This window comes from Quercus lobata, chromosome 10 (genome assembly GCF_001633185.2).
Source record: "Quercus lobata isolate SW786 chromosome 10, ValleyOak3.0 Primary Assembly, whole genome shotgun sequence".
Lineage (NCBI taxonomy): Eukaryota > Viridiplantae > Streptophyta > Magnoliopsida > Fagales > Fagaceae > Quercus > Quercus lobata.
The window spans coordinates 22052632-22066830 of NC_044913.1; the positions used below are offsets into that span (position 1 = coordinate 22052632).

Below are 14199 nucleotides of genomic sequence, written 5' to 3' on the forward strand. Positions count from 1 at the left end.
AAGTACAAATAATATGTTATATTTATCTTAAAAAATCATTGTAATTAAATATAACAAATAAAATGTTATATTTATCACCCTTCCTACCTATTTACGATACTATACATCTTAAATTACCAAATATCAAGCTTTTCAATTGGAAGGATCAAAATCTTCTCTAATAGTTTGTGTTTTTTGGTTTTTCTCTTGCAATAGGCCTCTGAATATTTATTTTTCCATGATTTATATTTCATTGAGTACAAACATATTGCTCTGATACTATTAAGTTTGAATTCGGGTTTTTAAAAAGAAGGCTGAAAGTTTTTATGCCTTTTGGGTAGTTTCATTGAAGTGTTGGCCTTGGACAGGAAGCATTATAAATGATAATCAAGGGAGTGAGATGATCAAAATTCTGAGAAAGAAACAGCTCAGATACTCAATAAGAAACTTCCCTGTTAATAACATTACCAACAAGCTGCCTTTATTACTCAATGAGACTGAAAATGTTACTTCCCAAATACAACTATGTATACTCAGAAACAACAAACTGGACTGCCCAACATTACCAGCAATAGTCTAACAAATGAGAAATTTTTATCATCAAAATGAACAAAATTTACAGTGAGATACAAGCATCTAAACAAGGGTTAACCCCAACTATCTAAACTACTCACCCATCACTTTCTTTAGACTGAACTCTCTGCCAGCAAAAAAGCCCCACCAATGTAGCACCAGTTGCAACCAATGACTGATAGATTATCATTTCCAAAATCACTGTAATGTCTCTTTTTAAACCTTTTGGCAGGAAAGTGTGCAAGGACCATCAGATGCATAAACAGAGGAAAAGTGTCCAACTTCATACCTCACATTAGAGTTTTTGGTGAGTTTGCTTCTTCAGCTTCTTGGCAATTTAGAAATATATTCAAATCAAACTCATCTGTTAACTAAACTTAATAATAATAATAATAATAATAATAATAATAATAATTAAGGGGAAAAAAATCACTCTTTTTGATGATAAGTCCACTTGTTTTTGTCAGACTATCTTCCATTCAAAAAAGCACGTTGCTATGAGTGATAACTTTAATGCCCTCCTAAAACATGGTTACAAGTCGGTTCACTAGATTAAATGTCTTGTCAATGGCACTATCGAACACTACAAAGCTCACTTGGTAGCTAAGGGTTTTAATCAGCACCACAAACTCGTGTTAAGACATTTAACCTTGTTCTTAAATGTGATACCCCAAATTGTGTGGATTCATTTGGATTGGATTGTTTGAATGTGTGTTGTGTTGGCATGTGTTGAGTCCTATATTGAATGTTTACAAGATGAATCTTGGCGCTGTAAGTGATTACAAGAAGCCTTAATTGTAACTTAACTAGTCCTTTTAAGGTATAGGACAAATGTAACTAGTGCTTTTCCTTAAGATATTACATTAAACCTTTAATTAGCCTGGCCATCACTTATGGGTAGATGTAAAGAAACGCTATTTTTCCAGGATTGGTTGATACTTGATGCTATTACATACATTCGGGCTCAAGTTTATGCATATGCTTATTTTACATTTAATGCATGTGTATATCTTATATAGATTCCCAATCAAATATCAATGGAAAGAAATAAAAGATTTAGTCCTACAGAATGATTATAAAGGAATGGGTATTAGTATTGAACAAAACATGATGAGCACCAGGATGCAGAAAACATGAGGAAAGGGTAGCTTCAATACGTCAAGTTCGTGGAGGTTAGGTCACTGTTTAAAGACTTGTTGTTTTCCTTTAAGTTTGACCGTTCTTTTTCCATTAGGAGGGGTCTGCAGCTGTTGTTTAGTTGCTTGTTCATTATTTGCAACTGCTTTGAAGATTGCTAGTTTGTAACGGTTTGTTGTTCTTTATATTCTCTACCCCCACCCCCAAAAAACCAACAAAAAATCACAAAAAAAGAATGACGCATAAAGCAAACTTCATCCGGCAAAGGAAATTTTAAAAAATATACCAGTTCAGGTGCGAAATTAGGTGATACACAAGACCAGTTCCATATGCACTCCAATAGGTGCTTCAAAGCGGAACTTTGTTATTCACTCAAAGACAAAATGGTTTCACTTCAAAAGACTAACTAATTCTTTCTAATGAGATTTAAGATGATCAACTCAAGCAAAAAATTTCAAGATTTTTCTACATTCGCTTTGACTTGCAGCTTAGATGAGTCGTCCCAGGATGTAAACTTTGATCCAGTACCTTATTCCATAAGAAAAGGTTGAGAGATTGCTCTTCCCAGATAAAAATTTTGAGAAATGGAACTTCTTCCACCTAGGGTGATCTGAAAGCTTCACCAGCGTAACGCACATTTCCAAGTTCCTCTTCAATGCGGAGAAGCTGCAAGCAAATTGAAACACCCAAAAATAGGGGGAAATTAACATGAGATTAGCCTATCATGAAGAGTAACAATCATGATATTTAATCAGAAGACAGAAAGCCAGCCATCATTTTCAGGGAATCAGTTAAAATGATATGTGGGTTTCAGTTTGGAGTCTAGTAGAACTAGAAAAGTTGACCATCAAAAAGTCATGCTCACAAATTGTAATGTCTAATACCTCAATCTTAGCCAGTCAAATACTTTTAAAGAAAGTGGGGTGATTTAAACATGCAATAAGTCCAAGCTATGAAATATGGGTCTATGTATTGTAACCCACTATTGAATAGCCTACAAACTGTCATAGGCTGATAGGCATCCAAAAGTCCAAACTCATTTCTGATACTGCAATGATAATACACAACTCTCCCCATATGAGCTCTTTTTTCTTTTTCTTTTTTTATTTATTATTATTATAAATTTTTATAGAAACCTTTTAAAATTCATATCTGAAAAAAGTATGCCTTAGTACACAGAGAGAGAGAGAGAGAGAGAGGCCTTAGTACACAGAGAGAGAGAGAGAGAGAGAGAGCAAAAAATTCGGAAAAACCTAATGAAAGGTTCCAGTTTACCTGATTATACTTGGCCAAACGCTCACTTCGGCAAGGAGCTCCAGTTTTGATCTACATGAGAGAGCATACAATGTTCAACTTTCTATCAACAACATAAATACAAGAGAAATGGCAAAGTTCAAGAATCCAGCAAGGAAAACCTGTCCACTAGCCAAGCCAACAGAGAGGTCTGCAATAAAGTTATCCTCAGTTTCACCACTCCGGTGGCTGACCATGACACCCCAACCGGCGGCTTTAGAGTCAAGTGCTGCTCGAATGGATTCAGTCACCGTACCAATCTGGTTAACCTGCAATTGGATAGATAAAACAAACATAAGCTACATGCAGCATCAACATGAACTTTGTCCTTGCCCTGATGAATCCATGAAAATTTCATAAAAAGTGAAACTGGAGAACAATGAAGACAACAGTGACAGCTCACTGAGAACATAGAGGAATTGACTATCAAAAAAAAAAAAGAGAACATAAAGGAATTTACCAAAAAATAAAAGGAAACAAATATTAAAATCCTAACTCCATCATACAAGTGTCAACCAATTAAAAATGGAGAAAGAGGACAGATGTTTGCCTTTAGAAGTAAACCATTGCAAGCCTTTTTCTGAATGGCTTCAGCTATTCTTGTTGGATTTGTGACCAACAAGTCATCTCCAACGAGTTGAATGTCAACTGAAGATTGTAATGAAGCCCATGAGCTCCAATCATCTTGGTCAAAGGGATCTTCAATGGACACAATCGGAAATTCTTTAACAAACTCCTTGTAGAGGTCGCAGAGGCTTTGAGCTGAGTGCACATGAGCCCCGTTATTTGGTTGTTTCTTGAAGTCTAGGTCATATTTCCCATCTTTAGTGCGAAACTCTGAGGCAGCTACATCCATTCCAATTTTAATCTGCATTGTTTGTCCACGCATTGAGCAAAAATGTCCACTGCGAAAAATATATATAATGGCAATCAATGCCGCCTACCTTGCCAGTGTAACCAGCTTTTTCAATGGCATCAATGAGCAATACCAGTCCCTCCCTGTTATCCTGCACATTGGGAGCAAATCCACCTTCATCTCCGACATTGCAAGCATCTTGTCCATACTTGGCCTTAATTATTCCCTTCAGTGTGTGATAAACTGATCTCAAAAAGAAAATCTGTGTTAGCTTTCTCATCAGTCATAATGGGTATACGCTGTAATTATACAACCGCCTACGAACAACTATATGGTCATGACAAAGCAAGTCTTCAATTAGCCATGACCCAAGAATTCGTGTCTAGATCATAAGTGTGGAAAATCAATAGCAGGATTGAACTCAAATTTGCATCCGTATAAATTAAAATCCAACAATCCAAGTGCCAACCAAAAGAGTGAGGCATGTGCATGGTTTCCAAAACAGAATCAATGAAGAATATACCACCCCAGAAAAGACAAATTGGCAAGAAAGGAATTGATTCGCATACCTTCACTACCCATGCGGAAGGCCTCAGCAAATGAGGTCGCGCCTACTGGTAATATCATAAATTCTTGCATGGCCAGACTATTTCCAGCATGGCTGCCTCCATTTATCACATTAAAAGCTGGAACTGGCATTACAAGCTCCTTTGTTCCTGATATTTCCTGGATATGCTTATATAAGGGCACCCCCTTTGCTCCTGCACCTGCTCTGCACACACTTAGGGATACTCCCAATATTGCATTAGCGCCTAATTTTGACTTGTTGGGTGTTCCATCAATTTCCAGCATTATAGCATCCACATCAGCTTGGTCCCTTGCAAAACATAAGTAAAAATTTCAGAGCTACATAACCCACAAATAAAAAAATAAAACATGTATACATTTACAATATACATATAAGTATAACAACATCAAGGTCTACAAGAAGCAATGAGTAAGAAAGATAACATTGACAAAGCTCAGGCTTCAACTTTCAACAGAAATCAACAGATTGTCTGACAGTCCAGTTGAGGTGAACACATTCAGAACCACATACTATTTTGACTTGTATAACAAAAACTTGCCAGTAATTTTTTACATCGTTTTCTGTACAACTTTTTTTTCCTCTCTCATTTTAATTTTTAAAATCATTTCAAGCTTTCTTAACAAGCAGAACTTCTTACAACATTTCCATACCCAACAGAAGCATAACTTAAGACTCGTATTAAAAGAACATTCCATTGACTCTTAATAAATCTAAGGATCATAATATAAACTTCCCTTGAATACAACCAAAGGTAACTCAATATTTGACACAATTCTGATAAGAACACTGCATAAAACACATTATGGAAATGCAACTTACACCAGAATCTCCTAGAAGTCGATCAAAGTAACACTTGCGCACAATGAAACAGGAATTTCAAATATTGGTAAATCAAATTTCTTTCTTCTAAATGATTCGTAATTAATATGATCATAGAAACAATCTTACCACTTCCACAATATTTACACTTGTTTTGTTTCTATTCACATGTAAACTATTTTACACGCATGACCCAAAAAAACAAAAGACAATCTTTTTAAACTTTCCCGCACACTTTTCAACAAAAACAAACACACCCAATAGACAAAACCATACTATAAGTTGAAATAAGTACCGGACATCGATGCCGAGGAGCTTTGGAGCGAGGATTTGGTTAATGTTGTTAACAGCATTTAGAACACCTTTGCCACCATAAACGGACTTGTCACCATCACGAAGCTCCAAAGCTTCGTAAATCCCCGTGGAGGCTCCACTGGGGACTGCCGATCGGTAAAGCTGATCAGTAACAAGATCCACCTCCACCGTTGGATTGCCACGGCTGTCTACGATCTGCCTCGCCTTCACATACTTCACCGCGTGGTCTCTCGACGACGCAGTTGCGACGGAGCATTGAACAGTGAAGGGCTTGCGGGGTTCGGAGAGAGAGATGGGAGTGGAACTATTTCTGGGTTTTGAAGGAAGGAAAGAGTTTTGGAGGAGATTCGTGGAGGCTTGGGAAGCTAAGGCCATTTTTGTTCTTTTTGAGTTTTTTTTGTGAAAGGTGAAAAGTGGGTTTGAATTAATAGAGAAGGAAAGAGGAAAAGGAGTGTGGGAAAGTCCGCCGAGTGGGCGATGAAAGCAGAGTTGAGAGTCTCAGACAGTTTGTGTTTTTTAAAACAAAAATGCTACCGCCTCAATTAAACACACAATTTTTGCCGCAACTTACTAGTGTAGCTAGATATAACTAGTTGAAAATGACGAAGTTAAAGTGATAAGTCCAAATAAGTCCAAATAAGTCTACAATTCTACTGCTCATAACTCGTTACATAAATAAATTGTAACAAAGTTGTGTGTTTAGTTATAATCCTAATATTATTGGTTTGAAAAATGGAGTTTTTTTATGAGTTGTTGAAATTTGGAGGTAGGTGGAGGTTGGATTGGAAAGACGTTGAGAATTAAGCAGAGAGGGTTGGGGGTGAATAAGAGTTAGGTGTGTGACAAGTCCCCACATGTGTCCAATTTTGTTTGTTATGATTAGTGGGGTCCATTTGTTTATTTTAATGTTTGTGATTCATAGTGCATAAAATAGTAAAAGACACAGCCGGGTATATGGATGCTTCATGCTTGTGAATTTTTAGTTGTGACTCATGGCTCAATCAAACTTAGGTCCAAAGCTGGAGAAGTGTCCAAACTCCAAGCTTTTATTAGGTTTCTACTTTGTAGTTTGTACTCCATTCATATTCACGCATGCATGCTTTTTATTTTGTTTTGGGGAATCACATTTTTCCATCCAAAAAATCATTTCAATTACACTTAACTCATTTTCGTTTTGTTTTGTTGTTATTTAGCATTGATATACTAATTTACCCTTCGTTCATATATTTTGTAAAGAGGGGTAAATTGGTTTTTTAATATTAAATTTTGTGAGAGTTAATACCAAAACAAACCATATGAAGGACATTAAAACAAAATTATAACTTTGAAGGCTCAATCATGCATTTTGATAGTTTGGGAAATTAAGTGTAACTGGCGTGATAGTTTAAAGTGAAAAAGTATAATTTATCATCTTATTCTTATTGTGTGAGGAGGGTACAACATTACATATTATTTTTAAAGTTAAAGTTTGTCATATTTTCAATGAATTTGCCTATTAATTGCTTCCAAGAAGATTTAAAAATATTGTGCTTGGGAAAAAGTTTTCTTCTTTTTTGCTGTGCCTTTTTAAAAAAAAAAAAAAAAAATTAACAAAACTAACTTCTTCTTAAACAAAAATAAATAAAAGCTAGCTTTCATTTTTTTTTTTTTTTTTTCACACATTTAACAAATAAACCATCAAATAATCATATCTTCTATCTCGTATTTTAGCACTATCGATTTTTTTTTTTTTTTTTTTGCCAAACGAACTTGTGTGATTGGGGTGGACTATATATTGGACTCTTAAAGACCAAGTCGCAAATTAAATTTAAGTTTGGACATTTACTTATTTGGGCTCAACCTTAACTCATAGGATCTCTCAATTCGTACATTTGAATTTTTGCAATATATGATTCTATAATATGTTTTCACTTTTCAATTACATAAAAAGTAATAAAAATAAAAAAATAAAAACTTCAAATAGGAGTTTAAGTAATAGCCCAGTGGTAATAGCATCCAAGTTATAGCCTATTTGATCGTTCAAACCTTGTGTTCCCTCTCTCACTCTCTACTTCAAAGAAACCTATGTCACTCTATTTCACCCAAGCCATTAAAAAGGAAGGATTTCTAAAAACCTAATCTTCTTCTTGAAGAGAAACAAGGTTTGAATTCTCCTTCCCTATTAAGCTAATTTTGCAAACATATTAGTTATATGACCAAAGTGATCACATACTTGAGTTCCAATGTGAAGAACTTGAGTTTTTAAAACCCGAGTTCCACTAGAAACTTTTTAAAAATATACATATTATTTTTATGATTTTTCCATGGAATTCAAGTCTATGGTTCCCCCTTTGGAACTCAAATCTTAGCAACTCAAGTTCCAAAAGTGAGCATATAAGTACTATGTGTCAATTTTTTTGTCGCATAACTAATATATTTGTAAAATTAGCTTAATGAGCAACCCTCCGCCCACCCCCGCCTTGTTGTAACATTTGAATTATCGTTAAAAGGTAGGTAAGTCAATGGTAATCCTAGTCTCATTTATAAGGAGAACTAAGGTTTAAATTTCTCATCTCTCACTTTTTTTTTTTTTTTTTTGAGAATCCGGCTCCAAATTGTATAAAACTGAAATCAGCCAAAATCGGCTAAAAGTATATCAGCAACTTGTGGTAGAACATCCTCCATCCACACAGAAACACCATCAATAATTTTTGCGTGTTTTGCTAAAAAATGAGCAACTGAGTTTCCTGACCTACAGATATGATAGAAAGAAATGCAATTACAAGAAACTAAATAGTGTTTAATAGAAGAAATCAGATGACCAAAAGAATATATTTGGATTATAAAAAATAAAAATAAAAATCCATTGTATACACCATGCTTGGTAAGAAAATATTTTATCCATTTTTTATTTACGCAGGTTGGGCCCAAATTTCCCTCAAAAGCCAAGTTGGACCAAGATTCACTATGTCCAATTCCAAAATTCGCGTAAACTATTGACTTTTAGTATCTCCCAAATATTTTAGTAGGTTAACCTTTGTAGTTGAAGAAGTTCAGATGCATTGCTAAGGAATTTTATAAATAGTAGGTAGGTGTTCACGGGTCGGGTTTGGTCAAATTGCACCTAACCTGCCACTCGATCCAACCGGATTGAGTCCTAAAAAGCCAAACTCATTATCAACTAGCGGAATACAGATTGTCATCAAATTTTCAATGGTACTTGGTTGAAAATTGCACTCGTTTATTGGCTCCCTATTTAGATCACGCAGATGTCATCTCAGATGACACGGGTCAAGTGGTTTTATTGAATTCGGGTATGGGTTGGACAATCCTAATAATTAATAACAAGTATAGTAGATACTACTATATTTTTCAGTTATAAACTTACGTAATTGCTACATGAACTAATTACATATAATTATATCATATCAGTTTCCATAAACTCAATTTGCGTAATAGTATTTTTCATTTGCTAATTTTAAGAAGGGGATACTATAAGCCTATTGGCAAGAACAGAGTCAGGACTTGGAGTTAAGGAAGGCAGGTCTATTATTGGCTATGTGCGACGGCTCCGACTTCTAGCTCTACTACTAGTTAGCAACTTGAGGGACTTTTTTTTTTGGTGTGTGTAACTTTGATGTTGCTGTTGGGTAAGAACAAAATAATTTTATTTAGAAATTTTTAAAGAGTTGGGTTTTTTTTTTTTTTTTTGGGGTAAAATTGGTTGATTGAACTTATTTTGTTTTAAATTTACTTATTGGTAATTTAAATTTTTGTGCTCATTTTTTGGACTTGTATATTTTGTTTTAGATTTTAGATCTATAGACTTTTTTATGGTCTTTACAAGGAAGAATGCTAAAGCTATAAACTTTTTTACAAATTGCTAAAGTAGTGAGTGATTATTGCTAAGTAAACAGCAGTGTAAGCAGTGGACCAAATGCGAACCAATATGAATTTTCTATCTAAACAGTTTGTAAAAATGTTGTAGAAAAGTTTGTGATAATAACATTACTCTTAAAAAAAATTAATGATATTATTAAAGGAGGGCAAAATGTAATTTTATAAAATAAAATTGTTGAAATTAGTACCTAACTATATACTAATATTTAAAAAAAAAAAAAAAAAATTTGGGCGGGGGCCCATTGCCCCACGTGAAAGAGCTTGCCTCCGTCCCTGCCTATTGGCAATTTATGCAATAACGTTTTGATGACGATGCTATTCTTCCTTGCCTTTTAAGTATTTTACACGTAACAATATATTTAAGAGCTTGAGAGATCCAAATAAGTGTATGGATATTCTCTTAGCTATTGTATGGATATACTCTTAACAACAATAAGTATATCCATACAATAGCTAAGAGCTTTGCAGCTCAATGGTATGACCTTATTTTATCATACTATATATAATATATTAAAGTGGAGTCATAATAATAATCTAAATCTAATGCAAATTAGCTACTAATTGTATTTTTTTTTTTTAATTTGATGACAATGTCCATTTTATTTTTCTTTATTTCAGTGCTACTTGATACATTCATAACATTCAGCATGAAAACCTTTAAACAAAAGTGAAACTATAAGACAAAATTGAATTTTAGGCTAAGATAGAAAGGTGCAAGTTATAATATAACCCCCCCACCCCAAAAAAAAAAAAAAAAACTGTAAACACGCCCTACGATGAGATTAGTTGTTTTCATTAGTTGTGAGCCTTAATAACTAAGCTTTCTTCTTATTGGCAATAAAATTACAATTATTATACCATACATTCAAAATAAAATTTTTTTAATTAAAGTCAGAAGGTGCAAGTTATAATTTAACCCAAAAAAAAAAAAAAACTATAAACACGCCCTACAATGAGACTAATTGTTTTCATTAGTTGTGAGCCTTAATAACTAAGCTTTCTTTTTATTGGCAATAAAATTACAATTAAATATAAAAATTTTAAATTTGAAGTAAAGTTAGGAGGTGCAAGTTATAATTTAACTATATAAAAAAACTGTAAACACGCCTATAGTTGTTTTCTTAGTTGTGAGCAACTTTCTTCTTATTGTTGGCAATAAAATTACAATTATTATACCATACTAACCTCTGAGTACGCCCTCACGCGCGTACTCAGAGACTCTTCTATTTTTTTGGGTAAAAATTAATGATTTGCATGTATTATAATTGAGGATTATTATATTTTCGAATCACAAAAATACTTAGGGGTTTGATGAGTGTTATGTGTTTATGGGTAAAAATATTTTACATCGAAACGAATGAAGCCTTAATTACAGGCACATAAATCCTTTCACTATACACATAAAAGCATACTTATACTTACTGTAGAAGAAAGGTTGAATCCAGTTGATTTCAAATTATCAACAATCTAACCAAAAATTTGAACAATCTAGAAAACGAAGCTTCATAGCCATATAAACTACTTATTTGACTTTAGGAGCCTAACTATTTATCTCTCTCATACAAAAAATGTTAACTATCAAACTGTCGCGATAACCTAGCTAATTTCCCTCTGAAAATTAAGCTGCTCCAGTACTCTCCTATAAATTAACTGCGCCTTGCATAACCTCTAAAGTCTAAACTCGTGCAAAATAAGATATAATGAATAACCTTCCTTAAGTCCCGTGTGGCTACTAATAAAAACGTGGAAAAGAAATATTTGGCTTCATGCTTCTCAATTAATGACCTAATAATCCATTTTCAAAAAAAAAGAAAAAAAGAAAAGACTCAATAATACAAAGCCTACTATTACCACCATTTTATTTTTGCTTAAATCCGGTGTATTTCTTCTTCTATCTTTTTGGTTTTTTTTCCCCAACTTTTTGCTTGGATATTGATTCACATTTTGTGAATAATCTTTTGGGTTTTTTTCCTCGCTCCAATTTATAATTCCAACTTTGGATTTTTGTCGAAATTTGGTCAATTCCGTTCCCTACTGGGTGATATCTTTCTCTAATTGTCTTCTTTTTTTCTTTTTTCTTTTTTCTTTTTTATAACCTTACCTCAATTTTTTTAATTTACTGGGTGAATAATCATTCTCATTATTTATCATTACACAACACTGGAACTTATTGAAAGAAGAATGTAAGATAGTAAAGAGTTTTTCCTTTTCAGATTTGTATTGAGCTTTTATTTAAGTATTGAGCTACAATTTCATTTAATTGGATGCCTTCAAACTTCAAAGCTCCCTCTGCTAAAATGAGTGATTTAAGTAAGTGAAGCCATAGACTACAACCAAGTGAATATATTTTTTGTAAGACAAATGAGGCACCTTTTCTCACGTACTTAGAAAACTTCAAATGGTAGCAGTTATTTAAAATTCCCAGCAAACTTCAACAATTTTTTTTCTCTTCAATTTCAATAAGAAAGAGTAAAAAGGATAAGAATGAAGAGAATGTAAGAGGAGTGTGTTTTTTTATCTTCAATTTCATTTAGGAGGAGAAGAGTGAGTAAGTATGGATGATAGATTTCTTTGGGAAAGGATAAAGCAATAGAAACCGGTTAAACACTTAAAACTTTTTGAGGTGGTTACTGCTTAGTGGTTAGATACGGAGAGAATTTTGGAGATGTCCGGATGAGTGCTAAAAATTTGTAGCCTAATTTCAAGGAGTTAATAGAACGTGAGGGTCTAAGAGATAGGAGACGTGATAGGGAGAAAAAAATTTTAAAAAACTATCTATTCAACCCCAACGCTCAAATTCCGCGTAAGCCAATGGCATCCCCCCGTAATAAACCACTCAAACCAAGGGCATTTCCACATCATTCAAATCCCCCATGAGAATTAAACCGTTTCCCACGTCCCAATCCCTCGCTTCATTATAAGATATCAACAGTTACACACATTCTCAAAACGCCTTTCTTCGCTGTCCATTTCCATTTCCATTTCCATCTCTCTCTATAAAAACCAAATCCAAGGCTCCATTTTGGTTCCTCATTTAATTCATCAAACAAACGCACCTAATAGTTGATTTCCTGCTTTGATACCATGTTTCGAATCAGCAACACGGTTGTGGTAATCCTCAACTGCTGCACCCTGGTGGTGGGCCTGGCCGCCATCTCCTCCTCGGCGTATTTCCACTTTCACGCCAACACCACCGACTGCCAGAGGGTTCTCCAGACCCCTCTCTTGATCGTCGGGGTCTTCTTCTTCGTGGTCTCTATTCTCGGCATTGTAGGGGCTGCTTGCAGGATCAATTCAGTCCTTTACACCTACTTGTTTTTCGTCTTCCTGTTGATCGTTGGCCTCATCGCCTTCACCGTGTTCGCGCTGTTGGTCACGAATAAAGGATTAGGCCAGGCCGTGTCGGGACGAGGGTACAAGGAGTACCGTGTGGCAGACTTCTCTCACTGGCTGCAGCGGTATGTGAACAAAGGCCAGAACTGGGAGAAGATCAAGAGTTGTTTGGCTGAGTCCGGGGTTTGTGGGAGTCTTGGTAATGGCAATAAGCTGATGAACGTTGCAGATTTTTACAAACTCAATTTGTCTCCTATACAGGTTTGGTATTCATGGTTTTGTTACCTTATTTGACAGACCCAGATTCAGTTTCTTAGGTTGTCAATGACCCTTTTGCATAATATGGTATTATATGCTATAAAAGATGTTACTTTAATTTCTTACTGTTTTACTGGTGTCAAATTAGAAGTTAATTGTTATACAGAGAATTGAAATTCCACAATAACTTAAACCAACTTAATCAAATCAACCATGTGAAGAATCAGTTGCTAGAATTTTGAAAATTTCAATGTTGTTATAGTCGGTTTTCCTTTGGTGTACTTTTTTCCCTATTTCCATGTTTAAATTGACTCTTTAACTAATAATTGTTTCTAGTAAAGCTTTTACAGTTTTGTTAGTGTGTGTAATAAGTGAGAGGATCTTAGATCTAGCACTTTATTTTGGGTTCTTTTTATCTTTTTACGGTTATTGATGGAATTGTACTCACATAAATTTTTTTTTTTTCAATTTTAGTCTGGTTGCTGCAAGCCCCCATCGTACTGTGAGTTCATATACAAGAATGCAACATACTGGCAAGTCCCAAAATCCGGGCCGGCCACGCCGGACAGTGACTGCACAACATGGAGCAACAAGCAGGATAAGCTATGCTACGACTGCAAGTCATGCAAGGGAGGAGTGCTGGCCAACATAAGGAAGGAGTGGAGGCGTTTCGCCATAATCAACACCTTCATCACTATCTTCATCATCCTTGTCTACTGCGTTGGCTGTTGTGCCACCAAGAACAACCGCCCAGAGTTTAAGTACGCTAGACATAGTGGCTCAGGATACCCTTGAGCTATAGATCATAACATGCTCTCTCATGTGTTAGTGTTTACTGTTTAGAATGTAATAGATGTTGTTTCTTTGTTGTGGCTTAGGTGATATTAGTATCGATGTTTATTATTTTTATGTATTATTTTTTTTTAGTACTCAAAACTCTCAAACTATGGTATGTTTATTGTTTACAGTTCTTGGTGAATTTCTTCATGTTGTTTGTTTAATACAAGGTAGATTTTATTGTAGCTGGTTTTTTTTTTTTGTTAATTCATGTTCTAGTAGTTTGATCCGCAAGAACCCGTTTTTAATTTGACTTAAAAGAGGACATTTGAGAATGATTTTAGAAATGGATTTCCCAAACGATGAGATGTTGATTTTTATAATAAAAAAA

At 34.6% G+C, this 14199-nt stretch overlaps 2 protein-coding genes across 2 annotated transcripts; one reads left to right on the forward strand and one right to left on the reverse strand.

The window, feature by feature from the left end:
* Nucleotides 1-1932: 1932 nt before the first annotated feature.
* Nucleotides 1933-6088, reverse strand: LOC115965505 (enolase 1, chloroplastic). The gene is made up of 7 exons (XM_031084750.1): nucleotides 5542-6088; nucleotides 4408-4715; nucleotides 3927-4081; nucleotides 3533-3850; nucleotides 3105-3251; nucleotides 2965-3015; nucleotides 1933-2355 (listed from the first exon to the last, which is right to left on the reverse strand). Exons 1-7 carry the CDS (start codon nucleotides 5934-5936, stop codon nucleotides 2290-2292), a joined length of 1440 nt encoding a protein of 479 aa, XP_030940610.1. The 5' UTR covers nucleotides 5937-6088; the 3' UTR covers nucleotides 1933-2289.
* Nucleotides 6089-12403: 6315 nt separating this feature from the next.
* LOC115965501 (tetraspanin-11-like) lies at nucleotides 12404-14032 on the forward strand. Its single transcript, XM_031084744.1, has 2 exons — nucleotides 12404-13034; nucleotides 13506-14032. Exons 1-2 carry the CDS (start codon nucleotides 12525-12527, stop codon nucleotides 13824-13826), a joined length of 831 nt encoding a protein of 276 aa, XP_030940604.1. The 5' UTR covers nucleotides 12404-12524; the 3' UTR covers nucleotides 13827-14032.
* The last annotated feature ends 167 nt before the right edge of the window (nucleotides 14033-14199 follow it).